At 45.2% G+C, this 20,007-nt stretch overlaps 1 protein-coding gene across 1 annotated transcript in view; it reads left to right on the forward strand.

The window, feature by feature from the left end:
• Nucleotides 1–20,007, forward strand: part of adamtsl3 (ADAMTS-like 3) — a 537,604-nt gene that overhangs the window by 482,394 nt on the left and 35,203 nt on the right. The window contains exons 22-23 of the mRNA XM_051920411.1: nucleotides 2,962–3,089; nucleotides 5,554–5,682. Of these exons, the coding sequence (XP_051776371.1) occupies nucleotides 2,962–3,089; nucleotides 5,554–5,682 (257 nt within the window). The remainder of the gene's footprint in view (nucleotides 1–2,961; nucleotides 3,090–5,553; nucleotides 5,683–20,007) is intronic.

Consider the following 20,007-nt stretch of genomic DNA (forward strand, 5'->3'; position numbering starts at 1 on the left):
ACTGTGGGAAAGCCCAGACACTGAGCTGAGCTGGGAGGAAGGGTGGCTAAGTGTCTGGGAGAGGAGGACTGAGAATTGTTGATTATCGACTATTGTATGTGTAGTGTGGAGTGGAGGGTGCTTAGTGCACAGAATTGTAATAAAAATAAGAAGAATTATACTTTTACCTGCTGTTTGGCGTGGTACCTGAGGGTTCAAGGGAGCAATAGCACCCCCTACTGCTACAATAGATACGTTATTAACCCCAAGGGGAAATTCACAATATAATGTATAACTAACATATAACGTATAACATCTGTATATACATATATAATACATATAACTAATACGTGTAATACATATAGCTCTGGAATAACAAGGAGCTCTGTGGAGCACAAAAGACAATGGGATTTGTCCAGCACTTTGCAAACTAAGTGCTGATACAATAATCCAGAAAATGGACAGAAAAGAGAGTAGAATATCAAAAAATAAAAAAATCCAGAGATACCACAAAAGAACACAAGTTAGCTCACCAACTCCAAAGTGCATTTGAACGAGCCACCAGGAACTGTGGGGAACCCTCCGCCTTTATAGGGCTGAGGGCAGTCCTTGGTGGTGATAGACAGGTGGCTCCGCCCCTCAGGGAACCACCCACAAGACACATAACACACGATTAGAAAACATAGCAGATAATTAACTAAAGTAACATTAACATAAATGAAGGACACAAAAGGGACATAAAACAAGAAACTGAACCCCAGCCAGACGAGGATACCGGGCTGAAATATTAACAGCTATGTCAGAGAAAATGGAAGTCAGTGATTAGTAGTCATTATGTGCCAAGGTTACCACAGCTTTATTGAATTACCGTATATACTCACGTATAAGTCGGGTCTTGAAACCTGAAACATTGATCCTAAAATCAGACCCCGACTTAAACGCCCAATCAAAAATGGGACACTTAAGTTTTTATTTTTGACATCTTACCACCTCCAATCTTGCATCAGTTTCTCAGACACGTCGGATTTTATTGCAGCAACGCACTTACCAACTTCTTTTGCTACTTCATCCACGACGTTTAATTTAAAACCAGCTTCATATTTTCTTCTGATCAAACGCTCCATCGTAAATAAGGGATTCTCTTGCAATACAGGTGTATGAGGCTGTGAGATACAAAAAAACACTAAACAGTGCAAACGTCGTTTCAGAATAGTTCGGGTATTACCGTGTGGTCACGTAGGCACAATAGAGACAGACGGGTTAGGACAGTGGTTCTCAAACTGTGGGGCGGGCCCCCCTAGGGGGGCGCGAAGTAACAAAAAGGGGGGCGTGAAGATGTGAAAGAAAGAAAACAAGAATTGAAAATATGAAAAATCCATCTATTGAAACCAAAAAAATTAACTTAAACTACATTCTGATATTAGAAAAATAAATATAGAGTTAGATAAATGTCGATAAAAGTTAAGTAGGTATAATAAAATATGCATCTATGATATATCATTAATTAAAAAAGAACAAATTAGTATTAGTGGGTTCCTTTCAAAAAAACGTTAGGGGGGGCGCAATTAAAACTGTTACGAAAACAAACTCGGGTCGCAAATACTTAAAGGTTGAGAAACGCTGGGTTAGGAGGACGCGCTGATATAGCACATTGCTGCACCCACATAGACAAAAAACGGACGTGTGCTCCGTGGTTCCTCTCTCAGGTGGACGTTAGCATATCATAATCTCTTGAACTAATAGTGTGAGTTTTCCGCATTTGACTTATTATAAAATACCGGAAATTATACGGTAAAATCAAGCCCCGACTTATCCGTGAGTATATACGGTATTAAAAAAAAACGATATTTTCGATACATTTCGTTGACCTTTGTAAATGAAATGCAGAGTCAGGTTAAACCAGCGTCCTCACTGGAATGGAAACCGTCTTTTGGCTGAATGAACACATACATGCATTCATTCATAATAAAATAAAATAAAAAAAGCCATTTTGCTTTTCCTTTTTCATAAATTCCGATGTACCATTAGGATTTGTTGCCCGCTCCTTCTAAAGGCTGTTACGTTTCCTTCACTCCCAGCAGCCAGGACACTTTAACACCCATTAAAGTAGCAGGTGTTCCCCTACATTTTGGATCTTTGATTATTCTTACTGCCATAAATTTAAGAAAATCTCTAAGGTGCACTAATGCGTCTTCTGAACTTTGATTACGCTGCCTTTAAAACCATTGAATCTATAAAAATAACAGCAGCTTGCTTTCATTATACAATTCATATTTGGAACGTGCTTATCATTTCTACAATCATCCCCTGGATAGCCTTTCATTAAAAGATCTAATGATGCCAATGTGAGCAGTTAACCTCGAATCGCAGGAGGCGTTACGATTGGCCGCCGTGTACGACTGTAGGTGCACCGGTCAAACCAACCTGCTATATCCCAACTACAGGGTCACGGGGGGTCTGCTGGAGCCAATCCCAGCCAACACAGGGCGCAAGGCAGCAAACAAACCCCGGGCAGGGCGCCAGTCCACTGCAGGGCACACACACACACAAAGCACAATTTAGAAACACCAATGCACTTAACCTGAATGTCTTTGGACTGTGGGAGGAAACCCACTCAGACACGAGGAGAACAAGCGAACCCGGGTCTCCCAACATGCGAGGCAGCGGCGCTACCACTACACCACCATGGCGCCCCAAACTGAATATGTTCACTGAATTTCGAAGTAAAAAGACCTAACATTACCTTTGCACGTGTTATAATACACATTAATTGTGTTTTTATTGTTTTTCCTGTTCTTTAATTTACAGAATTGGGGAGTCGACGCATTCATTACGTCACCAAGAAAGTGACGATATGCGTTTTACGCGGGCCCGGGCCAAGATCCCTCAGTTAGATAAATAACAAATAAAAACCTTTATTACAAATACACCTGATTTCATAGAAAAGACCATGATTTGTCATTTTTTATTTTTTTTTTGTAGAATATCATTGGATGTCCCTGGACGACTGCAGATATTACGTCCCCAGTTTGATGACGCTGGCCGCTATGAGTGTACTGCGGCAAATGACCAGGGGACCGATTCGGAAAGTTCACTTCTTTTGTTTGCAGGTAATAACTTCTCTGAGCCCGAATAAACTTTTGTTTTTGCGAGTTGAGTTTCTAGAATGTTGAGCTGTCGTTAATTTTTTTTGCAACTTTTAGTACGTTTGGATGAGAGCTGATCGTTTCCATTGGTGATGGATGGTCCTAACGGTACCATAAGATGGGGCCGTGTTTTCCGCCTCCTTGAAGAAATTCCTAACCCTTGCCACACACAATAATTCAGCATCACCCTTCTGACTCTCAAACGCCAGCTGGCCTGAGCCACCACCAGGGAGTGAGGCCCCCCGATGGTGCGGTGGGCTATAACTGTGCAGTATTTACTTAGCGAGGCACCAGGGAGTGCTTAAAGACATTTCAGTGCAAGCATTTTAATAACAACTACATGTGCCAATGATAAAGAAAATGGTGCATGTTTTAAAGAGCAATGTGCTTTAGTCAGTTGTGTAGCATTTGATATAACAAATTATATGAAATTCACTTCAGCTTAATTACAATAAAATAATAAATAATACGCAAAATGAACTGAGAGAATTTCTCATTAAGGTAAAGCCCCGTTTAATGATGTGTTGTTTTCCTCTAGGGGGCGATAGCTCCCTGGTTGGAATAAGTTCTTTTTAATTGCTGCGTTTTTATGTAACCTGAACCTAAATAGATATATTACAAGTAAGCCCGCGATTCGCTAGCGAATCGGAAATCCTAGAATGGCAATCAGTTTCTGTTCCGTCCGATATGTGGATGGATGACATATCATGGAGGGCGGGTGCGTCTGGGGAAATGTCATTTAATCCAATAGGCATATCTGTACTAAAGCGGTTTCGTTTTGTGGAAACGTGAGTCTGTTGCCTTCGCTGACACCGACCGCTTGAACAGGTTGTGTTGTTTGAGGGCCACCTACTGACTCTGGGAAGCCGCTGCGTCTGACTGTGGGGCGAGCGCCACAGCGCAATATGCGCCTTGGTGGGAAGCCGCTGCGTGAAGACATATCATGGAGGGTATATGCGGTGGTGTGGGCGCTCACGTCTGGGCGGCCATACAACCTGGCGTGCACGCTTTACCTGAGGTGTAGTTCACAGGTCGTAGTCTCGTTTCTGTGTTTTGTTTGGTTTGAGCCGCAACTCCTTTCGCAAGCTGGTTGTAGGCGCGCACGTTGTCACAGCATGGACCTTTGGTTTGAGCCGTGACTCCTTTCGCAAGCGCGTTGTCACAGTTGGTTTGAGCCGTGACTCCTTTCGCAAGCGCGTTGTAGGTGCGCGTGTTGTCACAGTTGGTTTGAGCCGTGACTCCTTTCGCAAACGCGTTGTAACAGTTGGTTTGAGCTGTGACTCCTTTCGCAAGTGCGTTGTAGGCGCGCACGTTGTCACAGCATGGACCTTTGGTTTGAGCCGTGACTCCTTTCGCAAGCGCATTGTAGGCGCGCGCGTTGTCACAGTTGGTTTGAGCCGTGACTCCTTTCGCAAGCGCGTTGTAACAGTTGGTTTGAGCTGTGACTCCTTTCGCAAGTGCGTTGTAGGCGCGCACATTGTCACAGCATGGACCTTTGGTTTGAGCCGTGACTCCTTTCGCAAGCGCGTTGTAGGCGTGCGCGTTGTCACAGTTGGTATGTGCCGTGACTCCTTTCACAAGCGCGTTGTCACAGCATGGACCTTTGGTTTGAGCCGTGACTCCTTTCGCAAGCGCGTTGTCACAGTTGGTTTGAGCCGTGACTCCTTTCGCAAGCGCGTTGTAGGCGCGCACGTTGTCACAGCATGGACCTTTGGTTTGAGCCGTGACTCCTTTCGCAAGCGCGTTGTAGGTGCGCGCGTTGTCACAGTTGGTGTGTGCCGTGACTCCTTTCGCAAGAGTGTTGTCATTGCATGGACCTTTGGGGTTTCTGTACATCCGGTGAGCCCTGCGCCCTGCACTCATCCGGTTTACAACCTTCGGTTAGTAATATGGATAACGAGACGATACCCCTCCCATAGTGATACGGCAGTAAGAAATCACATAAGAGAAAATAACTTTCTTTAATGACAATTTACACGGTATAACAAACGAAAGGAAGCCAATGGCAAGACAATTACCGAAGTGGGAGTTCGATGTATGCAGTCTGCCATTTTCGGCGCTGCGCTGGAAGGATTTTCACAATCGGATTGACGTCATCTCCCATCCGTCCGGCTTCCTGGTGTGCCGGGCAATGTTCCAAGGCTTTATACTCTTTCTCCATGTGCAGGCCCTTACATAGGTAAATCATGCCATCCCAAACAAGGCAAAGAGAGGATTCAGTTTAATGCACACAGAAATAGTACAATGTCCATTTTCGGAGTTGTCCCTTTCTGTCTTCTAATGCTTGCCTAGCAGTTCTAAATGATGAGCCCCTGTGTGCTAAATTTGGCCTGTACATGTGAGTGGATTTACAAAATATTTTTTGTACAGAGCACACAGTGACATATTACATATGTTATTTCTATTTTTATTATGTCTTTAAACACAGAGCCACCCGGTATCAAGTCCTCCAAGAAAAATTCAACTGTCTGGGCAGGTCACAGCTGGACGGCCATTGTTGGTGACACAGTTGTAGCGAGTTCTGGATCAAACGTAACACTGGACTGTCCCGTAACAGGTTAGTAAAGAACGACATTTCAAGGGTTGAAGTCATTTTCGAGATTTGATGATTGTGTGTAATTTTCATAAATTTTTTTAATGCTTTATCCTGAGTGAATTCTGGCCAGCTATACGTCTCTTCAGAGGGTTTGAAACTCAGGGATTCTGATTCCGAAAAAGAGATTTCTGGTTTGAATGCTTTGTTGTGCAACTTCCAATTTCTTAGCATTTTATTGCGCCATGTTCTGGATTCCGTCGTCACAATGCAGATCTTGGTTGCTGGGGTCACAACTTTGAGGGGTCGGCTGTTGAGAAGTTAAAAAGTCATCTCGACGGCCATTTTGTATCCGAGTTTGCGAATAACAAACCTGTCTTCTTTTACGGCTTTCGACGCTTTGATTATTTGATTTCCTGGATCTCGAATCTTTTGTGTTTTTGTCCCAAAGCTCTTCATTTTTGTTCTCATTTTGGCTTTGTGGCTATGTCTACAAATAATAAATATGCAGGATAAAGGTGCAAACCAACCGAAAGTCCATAAGACGCTGCAGAAATTGACAGCAACCATGTGAAAATACACTCGGCAAGCTCAGTGGAAAGCCTGGTACTAAAATAACATGCACAGGATGACCTCTGGTACCTTTGAAGATGTTCACTAAGGACACTTGTGACAGGGTGAAAATAATTCTGTCCATTTCATTGATTTGCTTAGCTCACTGTGCCAAGAAGTTTGTTTCTGAAGATGTGTCATTAATGACTTTTTCGCTTTAAACAATGTTATCAGATGTGACCCTAACCCTAACCCTTTCTCTTGTCGTGTCATTTGTATTTCTGTATAACGTCGTTTTGGAGCACAGAAGAACCAGAGACTTTCCAGAGAAAAACTGTGACGTACAGGGGGTGCACCTGCGCCCCAAACACCGAGACACAAGCAAACCACAAAGTCACGGCTTCAAGGAAAGAAGTTTTTATTTCGAATAAAATACCTTTTATAGGTTTTTATCACCTGATACATCAGTCACAGTTCCACTCCTTTCCTTTCCTTTTCCCTCTCCCTTGAGCAAACCTCGTTGTCCTCCTCCCGACTCTGATTGCACAGATTTCTGCTCTTCAACATGAACTCTCGAGTACTTCTGGTATAAGAGGTTTGCCACCTGGAAGCACTTCCAGGTCTGGTGGGACTTCTCCAAAATAGGAGAACCTGTTTCATCTAGCGGCATCTGAGAACCCCAACAGAACCTACAACTCCCATGTAGCCCTGCAGGAGTCCAAACTGGAGCCATACCAGAGGAACACTGCCCCCTGGTGTACTGGGGGAATGCAAAGCCTCAGGTGGCAGTCACTCTCTGTCCTTACCTTATAATGGCCTCCCGATATGAGAAAGGTACCACTAAACCAACCCGGTCAGGATGCCCCTCTATCTTTTATCAAGGCCACCATGAATGAATCGGTGTCTTTTATGACAATAATTATAAGCAAGTTGTGGTCTGGTATACAACATACATATTTGAGCTTTTTCAGGTGGGCTAAGGTTTAAATGTGATGTTTGCTCTGAAGGTGTTGAAGAAGTAGAGAGATGGACAGAAGGAGCTTCATTGTGTCTTTATCGAGTTAAAGAAAGCATATGACCTACTGTATATGAGTGCCTAGAGAGGAGATGTAGTATTGTATGAGGAAGTCGGGAGTGGCAGAGAAGTATGTAAGAGTGGTACAGGATATGTATGAGGGAAGTGTGACCGTGGTGCGGTCTGCGGTAGGAGTGAGGGAGGTGGGATTACATCAGGGATCAGCTTTGTGCCCTTTCTTATTTGCATTGGTGATGGACAAGTTTTCAGATTAGACAGGAGTCCCCGTGGACTGTGATGTTTGCTGATGACATTGTGATCTGTAGTGAGAGTAGGGAGCAGGTTGAGGAGACCTTGGAGCGGTGGAGATCTACTCTAGAGAGGAGAGGAATGAAGGTCAGTAGGACCACCACGACAGAATACATGTGTGTGAATGAGAAGGAGGTCAGTAGAATGGTGAGGATGTAAGGAGTAGAGTTGGCAAAGGTGGATGAGTTTAAATACTTGGGATCAACAGTACAGAGTAATGGGGATTGTGGAAGAGAAGTGAAGAAGAGAGTGCAGGCAGGGTGGAGTGGGTGGAGAAGAGTGTCAGGAGTGATTGGTGACAGACGGGTATCAGCAAGAATGAAAGGGAAGGTCTACAGGATAGTAGTGAGACCAGCTATGTTATATGGGCTGGAGACGGTGGCACTGACCAGAAAGCAGAAGACACAGCTGGAGGTGTCAGAGTTAAAGATGCTAAGATTTACATTGGGTGTGACGAGGATGGACAGGATTAGAAATGAGAACATTAGGGGGTCAGCTCAGGTTGAACTGTTTGAAAACAAAGTCAGAGAAGTGAGATTGTGTTGGTTTGGACATGTGCAGAGGAGAGATGCTGAGTACATTGAGAGAAGGGTGTTGAGGATAGAGCTGTCAGGTAAGAGGAACAGAGGAAGGCCTAAGAGAAGGTTTATGGATGTGGTGAGAGAGGTCATGCAGGTGATGGGTGTAACAGAACAAGATGGAGAGGACAGGAAGGTATGGAACAAGATGATCCGCTTTGGCGACTCCTAACAGGAATAGCTGAGAGATGAGGAAAAACAAGAAGAAAGTGGGCTAAGGTTAACATGAAAGGACCGAATTCCATGACCAATATGTGAAGGGGATCAGCAAGTAAACGGAGAAGAAACAAGAGCCGTGTTTCAAAAAAAATTTGGAGTTTAACCACCGGCAACTTAATTATTCCATATTTGTTGCCTTTCATCTTAAGTAGTATTTTTGTAGACTACCAGTGAGCCAGTTGGGAACCTGCCAGACACATGGCTGCCAAATGCTGCCAGTTCGTTATTCTATATAACCCACTAAGACATTTTCAGACTTTTTTTCTGTCACTCTCCGGTTTTATAGACTTATGTGTGCATTTGAACAAAATTCAGGATAAGAGAGACGTTTTTATAACAGATGATTCTACAGCTTGTCCATTAGGATAATGAGATTCTGTGTTTCACCTTGTGGAACTTAGTCCTGGACAGGCTTCCGGATACGATTCCTGTGGCTTTCTGTTCTAGGAAGATCTATTTTCAGAGTAATATACAATAAGTATGCAGATAGTGGAAGAATATGTAGCTATATAAAGGATTCTGAATGTTTTCAAACTTTTTCCACATGTTGTTGTGTTGTGTTAAAAGCATTTAAATTCATTTTCCACCCTCATCAGGCAGCGCTCAATTCCCCAGTATGACAAAGCGGACACAGGATTTTCAAAATGGTTGCAAATCTATTAAACATAAAAACCTGAAATATCACATTGACCGTTTATTCTGTACTTAGTTAATAAGCCACGTTGGCAGCGATCCTTGGTTGGAATCTTCTTGGGATTGAACGCCACAAACGTCACACCACTAGACTTTGGAGATTCTCTACCATTCTTCTCTGCGGGTCCTCTCAACTTCTGTCAGGTTGGATGGAGATTGTTGGTGGACAGATATTTTCAGGTTTCTCCAGACATGTTCACACAAGAACATTCCCAGAGTTGTCCCTAAGCCACTCTTGTGTCCTGTGTGGGGAACTGGGGAACACAGACAGGCGGACACCGAAGATTCAAACACCAACACACGTTTATTCATTATCATTTACATAAAGTGTAGCATGCACAGCCCAGTGCCTCAGCACCAATCACCCTTAGTCCAGGCCTCACAATACCTCTCTTCTCCTGACCGTCTCCACTCCTCTCCTCCAAGCTCCAGCCATCGAATGGAGGGAGGCGGCCCCTTTTATAATCACCCAGATGTGCTCCAGGTGCCTTCCAATGGCTGGGGGGAAGACGACCAGAGAAACCCGGAGTGTTTCTGGGTGTCCAGCCGGCACTTCTGCCACACCAGGGAGTGCCGGCCGGGCACCCAGAAACACTCCGGGTGTCCCTGGTCTTCTTCCCCCCAGCCGGAAGTGCTGAGGGCCAGGGCTCCTCAGGCATCGGGGTGCCCCCTGGCAGTGACCACGAGCCCCTATAGGGTTGAGCTTCTAAGCTCTGTTCCCGTGGTCCCCAAAGCCACCAGGGTGGTCACCCTCTTGTGGTGTGGAGGAGGCATGATCCCTCCTCCGGTCCTTCTGGGCGTCCCGGCTGGGTACCACCCCCAGCCGCTTGCCACATCTGCTAGAAGGTGAACTGTCTGCCACGTCTGAGGTCCAGAGTTCTCTGATGCAGGTTTTCGTTAAGGATATCCCTGTACTTTCCTCCATTCACCTTTCCTCAAGTACCATCCCTAAAGCATGATGCTGCCACCACTGTGCCACATCTTTGGAATGGTACTGTATAAGTGGCTGGATTTCCTCCAGACATGACTCTAATTTTGGTTTCATCAGACCAGAGAATGTTGTTTCCTCACAGTCTGAGAGTCCTTTTGGTGCCTTTTTTCCAACTCCAATTGGGCTTCCATGTCTCTTATACTGAGAAGAGGCTTCTGTCTGGTCAGTCTGCTATAAAGCCCAGAGCTAGAAGTGTTGCAGTAGTTGTTATCCTTCTGGAAGTTTTTCCCATCTCCACACGGGTTCATTGGAGTTCAGCAAGATTGATCATCAGGTTCTTGGCCACTTTACTCTTACTCTGGCCCTTCTCCCATGATTTCTCAGTTTGGCCAGCTCTAGGAAGTGTCATGTTTGATCCAAACTTCTTCTATTGAAGAAGTATGGAGGCAATTGTGCTCTTGGGAACCATCAATGCTGCTGGAATTTATGTTGTAGCCTTCTTCAGATCTGCGCCTCAACACAACCCTGTCTCTGAGCTCTGCAGGCAGTTCCTTCAACATCATGGCTTGGTTTTTGCTCCACTGTGGGACCTTCTACAGACAGATATGTGCCTGTTGTTAATCAATTGATTTGTACACAGGTGGACCAAACATCCTGAAGATAATCGATAGAACAGAATCCACCTGCGCCAAAGGGAAGGGTCTGAATACTTGGGTCAGTGGGATATTTCGGTTTATTTGTTTATTTGTAATAAAGTTGCAAAGTTGAATGTCATTCCGGGTTTTTGACTGTTGCTTAATGTGGGAACCAATGGACTTAAATGATTTTAGCAAAACGTTGCAACAAATGAAGGGGTCTGAATACTTTCTAAGTCCTCTGTAAATAGCTGATCATGGAACCCCCTCCATTGGCTCCACATCTGTGTTTTTTTTTTGGCTTATTCAAGAATAATCTTGAAGCCCCGGCTTGAACAAGATCAGGTAGTGTGGCCCACTAGCGTCTGGACCATCGACAACACCACTACAAATCTGCTCTATTACTGGCTCTCTGACTGTGAGTGACTGATACAAATAACAGATCCCATAAATCCGTTACTTCACCAAGTAATAATTTCCGTTTGTCTGCACTTATGCAATCTTTTTCCTATCCTTTTTTCGAGACTTTCGAATTTTCGTACTTCCATTATCTCTAACCTGCTCTGCATGTGTATCGCGCCGACGTTTACAAGGTTCAACAGTGCATCCGGAAAGTATTCCCAGCGCATCACTTTCTCCACATTTTGTTATGTTACAGCCTTATTCCAAAATGGATTAAATTCATTTTTTCCCTCAGAATTCTACACACAACACCCCATAATGACAACGTGAAAAAAGTTTACTTGAGATTTTTGCAAGTTTATCAAAAATAAAAAAAACTGAGAAAGCACATGTCCATAAGTATTCACAGCCTTTGCCATGAAGCTCCAAATTGAGCTCAGGTGCATCCTGTTTCCCCTGATCATCCCTGAGATGTTTCTGCAGCTTCATTGGAGTCCACCTGTGGTAAATTCAGTTGACTGGACATGATTTGGAAAGGCACACACCTGTCTATAGAAGGTCCCACAGTTGACAGTTCATGTCAGAGCACAATCCAAGCATGAAGTCAAAGGAATTGTCTGTAGACCTCCAAGACAGGATTGTCTCGAAGCACAAATCTGGGGAAGGTTACAGAAAAATTTCTGCTGCTTTGAAGGTCCCAATGAGCACAGTGGCCTCCATCATCTGTAAGTGGAAGAAGTTCGAAACCACCAGGACTCTACCTAGAGCTGGCCGGCCATCTAAACTGAGCGATCGGGGGAGAAGGGCCTTAGTCAGGGAGGTGACCAAGAACCCGATGGTCACTCTGTCAGAGCTCCAGAGGTCCTCTGTGGAGAGAGGAGAACCTTCCAGAAGGACAACCATCTCTGCAGCAATCCACCAATCAGGCCTGTATGGTAGAGTGGCCAGATGGAAGCCACTCCTTAGTAAAAGGCACATGGCAGCTCGCCTGGAGTTTGCCAAAAGGCACCTGAAGGACTCTCAGACCATGAGAAAGAAAATTCTCTCATGAGACAAAGATTGAACTCTTTGGTGTGAATGCCAGGCGTCACATTTGGAGGAAACCTGGCACCGCTCATCACCAGGCCAATACCATCCCTACAGTGAAGCATGGTGGTGGCAGCATCATGCTGTGGGATGTTTTTCAGTGGCAGGGACTGGGAGACTAGTCAGGATAAAGGGAAAGATGACTGCAGCAATGTACAGAGACATCCTGGTTAAAAACCTGCTCCAGAGCGCTCTTGACCTCAGACTGGGGCGACGGTTCATCTTTCAGCAGGACAACGACCCTAAGCACACAGCCAAAATATCAAAGGAGTGGCTTCAGGACAACTCTGTGAATGTTCTTGAGTGGCCCAACCAGAGCCCAGACTTGAATATGATTGAACATCTCTGGAGAGATCTTAAAATGGCTGTGCACCGACGCTTCCCATCCAACCTGATGGAGCTTGAGAGGTGCTGCAAAGAGGAATGGGCGAAACTGGCCAAGGATAGGTGTGCCAAGCTTGTGGCATCAAATTCAAAAAGACTTGAGGCTGGAATTGCTGCCAAAGGTGCAACGACAAAGTATTGAGCAAAGGCTGGGAATACTTATGGACATGGGATTTCTCAGTTATGTTATTTTTAATAAATTTACAAAAACCTCAAGTGAACTTTTTTCACGTTGTCATTATGGGGTGTTGTGTTTAGAATTCTGAGGAAAAAAATGAATTTAATCCATTATGGAATAAGGCTGTAACATAACAAAATGTGGAAAAAGTGATGCGCTGTGAATACTTTCTGGATGCACTGTACTTTGCCGTCTACTCTTTGTCTTTTATTTCCGGCCCCGGTTGTGGTTAAATCTCTTGGCACAAAGTCTCGTCTTGCAGGATGTGAAAGTGTCTCTCTTCATAAGATCACGTCTCGTCTCCTTCCAACCTTCAAAGATTTTATTTTTTATAATAGAGAGATATATTTGTTATATTTTTGAGATCTCTTGTTTTAATGTCATTAACAACAACAACAACTTTTATTTCTATAGCACATTTTCATACAAATGATGGAGCTCAAAGTGCTTTACAGGATGAAGAAAGAGAAAAAAGACAAAATAAATAAGAATTAAAATTAGGGAACACTAATTAACATAAAATAAAAGTAAGGTCCGATGGCCAGAGAGGACAGGAAAAACAAAAAAAACTCCAGACAGCTGGAGAAAAAAAATAAAATCTACAATAAAATTAAAGACTTCATATTTTTTTTAGACCTCTTATAGGACTGACGCCTTTATCCAAGGGGACTTAAGAACATTTGAGATACAATCGGTTACATTTATTTTGTATTCTCAATTGAAGAACAGGCAAATGAAGTGATGCTGTCATGGATACACACATTGGTGTCAGTAGTGGGATTTCAGGCACACAACCACAGGGCTTGGGTTTCAAAATGTAGAAAGAAAAAATGTCAAGACACTACTGGGAACATCTGAGCCCACTGGTGTGACTTTGTTAAGGTCTCTGCTGAAACTCAAGAGGAGACCCTTGTCAGAATAAACTGGGGGAATTCTTTCCTCTGGAGAAAAATCTGAAAATGTTTCAGTTTTATTTCTTTTGGGTCTCCTTGTTGTCTTGGAGAACCCAAACAAGATATTAAGGATTTGTTTTTCACTCCTATGGGTACTTATTACTTTTCCATGTAGAATTTGTAACCCAAGGCCTAATCGAGGATGTCAGGCAGTCAGTCATTGTCCAACCTGCTATATCCTAACACAGGGTCACAGGGGTCTGCTGGAGCCAATCCCAGCCAGCACAGAGTGCAAGGCAGGAACAAATCCCGGACAGGGCGCCATCCCACCGCAGGGCACACCAATCCACACACTAGAGGCAATTTAGGATCGCCAATGCACCTAACCTGCATGTCTTTGGACTGTGGGAGGAAACCCACGCAGACACGGGGAGAACATGCAAACTCCACGCAGGGAGGACCCAGCAAGTGAACCCAGGGCTCCTTACTGCAAGGCAGCAGCGCTACCACTGTGCAACCGTGCCACCCGTTATGTGATAAAATGTATTTATTTATGATTAATACAGTACAATGGGCATTGTAGAAGAGAGTGCAGGTAGAGTAGAGTGGGTGGAGAAGAGTGACAGACGGGTACCAGCAAGAGTGAAAGGGAAGGTCTACAGGACGGTAGTGAGACCAGCTATGTTATATGGGCTGGAGATGGTGGCACAGGAGACACAGCTGGAGGTGGCAGAGTTAAAGATGCTAAGATTTGCATTGAGGGTGACAAGGATGGATAGGATTAGAAATGAGGACATTAGAGGGTCAGCTCAGGTTGGGAGACAAAGTCAGAGAGGCGAGATTGCATTGCTTTGGACATGTGCAGAGGAGAGATGAGGGGTATACTGAGAGAGGGGTGCTAAGGATAGAGCTGCCAGCAAAGAGGAGAAGAGGAAGACCTAAGAGAAGGTTAATGGATGTGGTGAGGGAGGACATGCAGGTGAACAAGATGGGGAGAACAGGAAGATATGGAAGAAGATGATCCGATGTGGCGACCCCTAACAGACACAGCCGAAAGAAGAAGATAAAGACTGTGGATGTGCTGAGAGAGGACATTGTGTTTGGGGAGCTGTGCTACCACTGCGCCACCGTGCCGCCCTAATCGAGGATGGGATTTTCAAAATAAAAAAATCAAAAGACAGGATACTGGCATAAAAATTTTTTTTTGTATAGACTTCCAAGATTTCCTCGGAAAATGTTCCTCCTATTTTGATATGGTGACCTTCAGCCCCGATGGTAAATTTGATGTTATCCCAAAAAATGTTAACGTAGCCGTAGAAATTTCTAGGTTAGTGGAAGAAATGTCATCATGGAAATTCCTTTTCATGTAAAAGTGTGTATTCTTTCGACCTTTAAAGTCGGGCTCAAGATAGATGTTTAACTACAGATATCGAATATCTTTACTAGAGGCCTCAATGTAAATCCTACGAGGCTTTAAGGGGAGCTCATTACAAACCGAGAAATGAGGATCATTTTAACTTTTATTTATTTTACTTTGTTAAATTGAAAGTGATAAATGGATGACGATTTATTAACAGTAAACCGGTGGCGTCTAAATGATAGAATCCGTGGCGTGGAATTGAAAGCCGACATTGCGAAACTGCCGGTTTCACATGGCCGGAGTGCTGTGATCATAATAACTGTAAAATGAGGGGGTTTTAGGCGCTGGGCTGCTGAAAAATATTCATTATGACGGATGGACAGTATAAGGCATTTTATTTCCAGCTAATGCTTAGTGCCAGTGTGAAATTAGTACCAGATGCACAAAAAAGCAAATGGTATTAAGAGATTGAACCGTAAACAGGCCAGGCGTCTAATTTGTGTGTCAGCGCGGCTCTCCTTAAGCATCTTGACAGTTTTTGACCTGAGAATTTGTGTTGGCTGATGGGGTTATGGGGGACGGGGGGGGGGGGCATTTTTTTAGAAAACATTTAGGTAGTCTCAAACGAGCCAGAAGAGAATCGACAATGACAGGCTAATTTAAGAATAAGAAAAAAAGAAATGCTGGCTTGGACGTTTTCTTTTAAATCATTTTCATCTTTTAAACGCCTTGTGGTTCTCTTATACCGTCCAGTCGGTATGCAGGATGGGTGGGAGATCAGCAGGTGGGACTGAAGTGGAACCGTTCGAAATTAAGGGTGTAATCCGAAGCAAGGTGTTACGTCGAAATCGGTGCCTGAAGTGGGGAGGCTTCGTCCGACAAATTCGAGGACGGTGGGATCCACGTTTCATTTTATTACAGCAAACAGTGTAGTCCACGGCAGGCAAGAAGAAAGATGAGCAGCTTGGCTTATAAAATAAAGATCATTTGTCGATAAACAGGCGTCTATGCAATGGCTTTGCGGTTCCGGTCTTCCGTCCTCATCACTAATCAAGAAAGCCCAGCAGAGACGACACTTCCTGAGGCGGCTGAAGCGAGCAAGTCTTCCCCCTTCCATCCTCACCATGTTCTACAGAGGCACCATTGAGAGTGTTCTGACCAGTTGCATCACTGTCTGGTATGGCAACTGCAACATATGTGACTGCAAGCACCTGCAAAGGATATTGAAGACAGCAGAGAACATTATTGGGGTGCCTCTCCCTTCACTACAGGACATATTTCACAAACGCAGTGTCCGCAAGGCCTGCAGCATTGAGCAGGACCCCTTACACCCCTCACATGGACTTTTCACACTTCTGCCATCCAAGACAAGATACTGCAGCATCAGAGTCAGATCTGCCAGGCTGCAGGAGAGTTTTTACCCCCCAAGCTGTCAGACTTCTTAACACCAGGCTGCCCCCTGGGACCTTCAACATGGCCTCAACCACCGCTAAAAACAGAACTTTTATACATGCGAGTCACTGTCCTGTAAAGACGAGTGTGCAGGTAGAGAAGAACTGAAAATCTCATACTGACCTTGAAGGATTTTGACACTCTTGATATCCTACTGCTGTGAAACATTCTGACCTGTCATTGTTTACATGTCTTAAACAACTATTCATACACTGATCATTTCTGTATTATCCATCCATCCATCCATTTTCCAACCCGCTGAATCCGAACACAGGGTCACGGGGGTCCGCTGTAGCCAATCCCAGCCAACACAGGGCACAAGGCAGGAACCAATCCCAGGCAGGGTGCCAACCCACCGCAGGACACACACAAACACACCCACACACCAAGCACACACTAGGGCCAATTTAGGATCGCCAATCCACCTAACCAGCAAGTCTTTGGACTGTGGGAGGAAACCCACGCAGACACGGGAAGAACCTGCAAACTCCACGCAGGGAGGACCCGGGAAGTGAACCCAGGTCTCCTAACAGCGAGGCAGCAGCACTACCATTTCTGTATTATCTATATCTATTATTTATTATTTATTTATTTATTTATTATATTACATATCTATTGACTATATTTATGTACTGTATCTAGATAGGGCGGCACGGTGGCGCAGTGGTAGTGCTGCTGCCTCGCATAAAGAGATCTGGGTTGGCTTCCCGGGTCCTCCCTGCATGAAGTTTGCATGTTCTCCCCGTGTCTGTGTAGGTTTCCTCCCACAGTCCAAAGACATTCAGGTTAGATGCATTGGCGATCCTAAATTGTCCCTAGTGTGTGCTTGGAGTGTGTGTGTGCCCTGCGGTGGGCTGGCGCCCTGCCCGGGGATTTGTTCCTTCCGTGCTGGCTGGGATTGGCTCCAGCAGACCCCTGTGACCCTGTGTTAGGATATAGCAGGTTGGATAATGGATGGATGGATGGATGAATGTATCTATATTGCACAATACCATACATTGCATTAATTCTGCGTTAATGGTGCGACTCAAACCACCTACACCTGAACACCAGCTAAACCAAAGTGCCATAAAGAAGAGGGACGCCTCATGTCTGGACAAACCGGTGAGGAAGGCAGGCTCTATTGTAGGTATGGAGCTGGACAGTCTGACATCCGTGGCAGAACGATGGGCGCTGAGCGGACTCGTGACAATCATGGAGATCCACTGCATCCACTGAACAGGATCATCTCCAGACAGAAGAGCAGCTTCAGCAACAGACTGCTGTCCACTGACAGACTGAGGAGATCGTTCCTCCACCACACTATGCGACTCTTCAGTTCCACCAGGGGGGGTAAACGTTAACACTACACAATGTAACATCCATCCATCCATTGTCCATCCATCCATCCATTTTCCAACCCACTGAATCCGAACACAGGGTCACGGGGGTCTGCTGGAGCCAGTCCCAGCCAACACAGGGCACAAGGCAGGAACCAATCCTGGGCAGGGTGGAAACCCACCGCAGGACACACACAAACACACCCACACACCAAGCACACACCAGGGCCAATTTAGAAGCGCCAATCCGCCTAACCTGCATGTCTTTGGACTGTGGGAGGAAACTCACGCAGACACGGGGAGAACACACAAACTCCACGCAGGGAGGACCCGGGAAGCGAACCCTGGTCTCCTAAATGCGAGGCAGCAGCGCTACCACTGCGCCACCGTGCCGCCCTCCATCCATTATCCAACCCGCTATATCCTAACTACAGGGTCACGGGGGTCTGCTGGAGCCAATCCCAGTCAACACAGGGCGCAAGGCAGGAAACAAACCCTGGGCAGAGTTAGGATATAGCGGGTTGGATAATGGATGGATAATAAGGAAGAGAGAACCTGCTTGTTGATCGATATAGCTGTCCCAGATGACTTGAACATCATGTTCAAAGAAACTGAGAAGAGCAGCAAATACAAGGATTTGGAAATCAAGATTAGCAGGATGTGGAACTGTAAAACTAGAACTGTGCCAATTATAGTTGGAGTATTAGGTACATTACAGAAAGATCATGAAGAAAACATGAAGATGCTCCCAGGCCATCCATCAGTTAGTGAAGTGCAAATACATAACGCCGATGCAGGATAGTGAGAGCGAAGGCTCCCGTGCAGCTTAGAGCGAGCGAGCCTGTGAGTGCAGCTGAGCAGGGAGCCTGGGTGTTTGTGTCAGTGTAAAGGGTCGGCCGTTACAATCTACTCTTTGTCCTTTATTTCTGGTCCCAGGTGTGGTTAAATCTTTTCTCTCACAGGATGCATAACGCTGCTCGCGTTGTGAAGGGGGGTGGCGGCTGAACGCACACTAAGGAGATGCATTTGGATCATCTGCTGTCTTGCTGCTGCGGCTGCTGGCGAGCTGCGTGTTCTGCTTGTCGCACTGCGCGTCGATCATTTAAAAGCCTGTACAGCAGCTGTCCTTTTGCCACTTCGCGTTTCTCCCACTCGCGTTGTGAAGGGGGGTCGGCGGCTAAACACACGCTAAGGAGTTGCGGTCGGATCATCTCCATTTTTGCTGCTGGCGAGCTGCATGTTCTGCTTGTCGCGTTGCGCGTCAATCATTTAAAAGCCTGTACAGCAGCTGTCCTTTGGCTACTTTGCGTCTCTCCCACTCGCGTTGTGAAGGGGGCTCGGTGGCTGAACACACACTAAGGCCAGATTTATACTTCATGCGACGTGATGCATGCTGCAGAGGACGCTCCTGCTGTGCAAGCGTTGTAGTGCTTATACTCACAGGCATACTTTACGTAAATCTGGAGGAATCCACCAGGTGGCAGTGCAAGATATTATCACGGTGAGAACAAGTTTGGCTTCGCTGTGTTGTGAATTGCCTGGAACACCCATTAAACTCCGATGACACCGTACTGCAATATCTCTGAAAAGGATGTTTAATGATTAAATCCATCAGTCCAGGGATTTGTCCATTTCAGCTAGCATTGGGCACGAGGCTGAAACAATCCCTGGATGAGGCATCAGCTCATCGCAAGGTGAATACAAGCACACACACACACACACAGGCTGGTGTCATTTTAGTGTCACCAAATCTGCATATCTTTGGAAGGAAACCCAGCAGGAAAACATGTAAACTCCAGGCAGGTAATATCAGTGACGTGACTCCCTGTGAGAGAGCAGCGCTAACGATCCACCACCGTGTCACCCCCATGTGTGTCATTATTAACAGTAGTCATTATTTAAACAAAATTACCGATTTATCTGTAAAATGTAACATACATACTTCAATGCATTTCATCATGAAAGTGATATCAAGTATAAATCTAAGGATTCTAAATGTGCAGAGAGTTGGAATATCGTAAATGTAATGAGTTCTGCGTGGCGATTGCTGATGTCAATACCAGAGGTAGCCCTAAAAAAAAAGACGGCACAGAAGACGGTATGTGAGACTTTTAAAACGCATCGTGTTGTTACGATCTGGAATATGCGACGCTTGAATATAAAAGCACCACGAATGCATCTGTATGTCGGCATTTTGCTTCACCACATCAAGCCATTCATCAAACATCGAAGCGCGCACACCGATCTCGTAGGATCCGCAAAGCAGCTTTCTGTCACATGTAGATAGTAAACAGAGACTCAGACGTCACATTCCAACTTTTAGCACACCGCGCCCCCCGACTT

Source organism: Erpetoichthys calabaricus, chromosome 17 (assembly GCF_900747795.2).
Source record: "Erpetoichthys calabaricus chromosome 17, fErpCal1.3, whole genome shotgun sequence".
Taxonomy (NCBI): domain Eukaryota; kingdom Metazoa; phylum Chordata; class Cladistia; order Polypteriformes; family Polypteridae; genus Erpetoichthys; species Erpetoichthys calabaricus.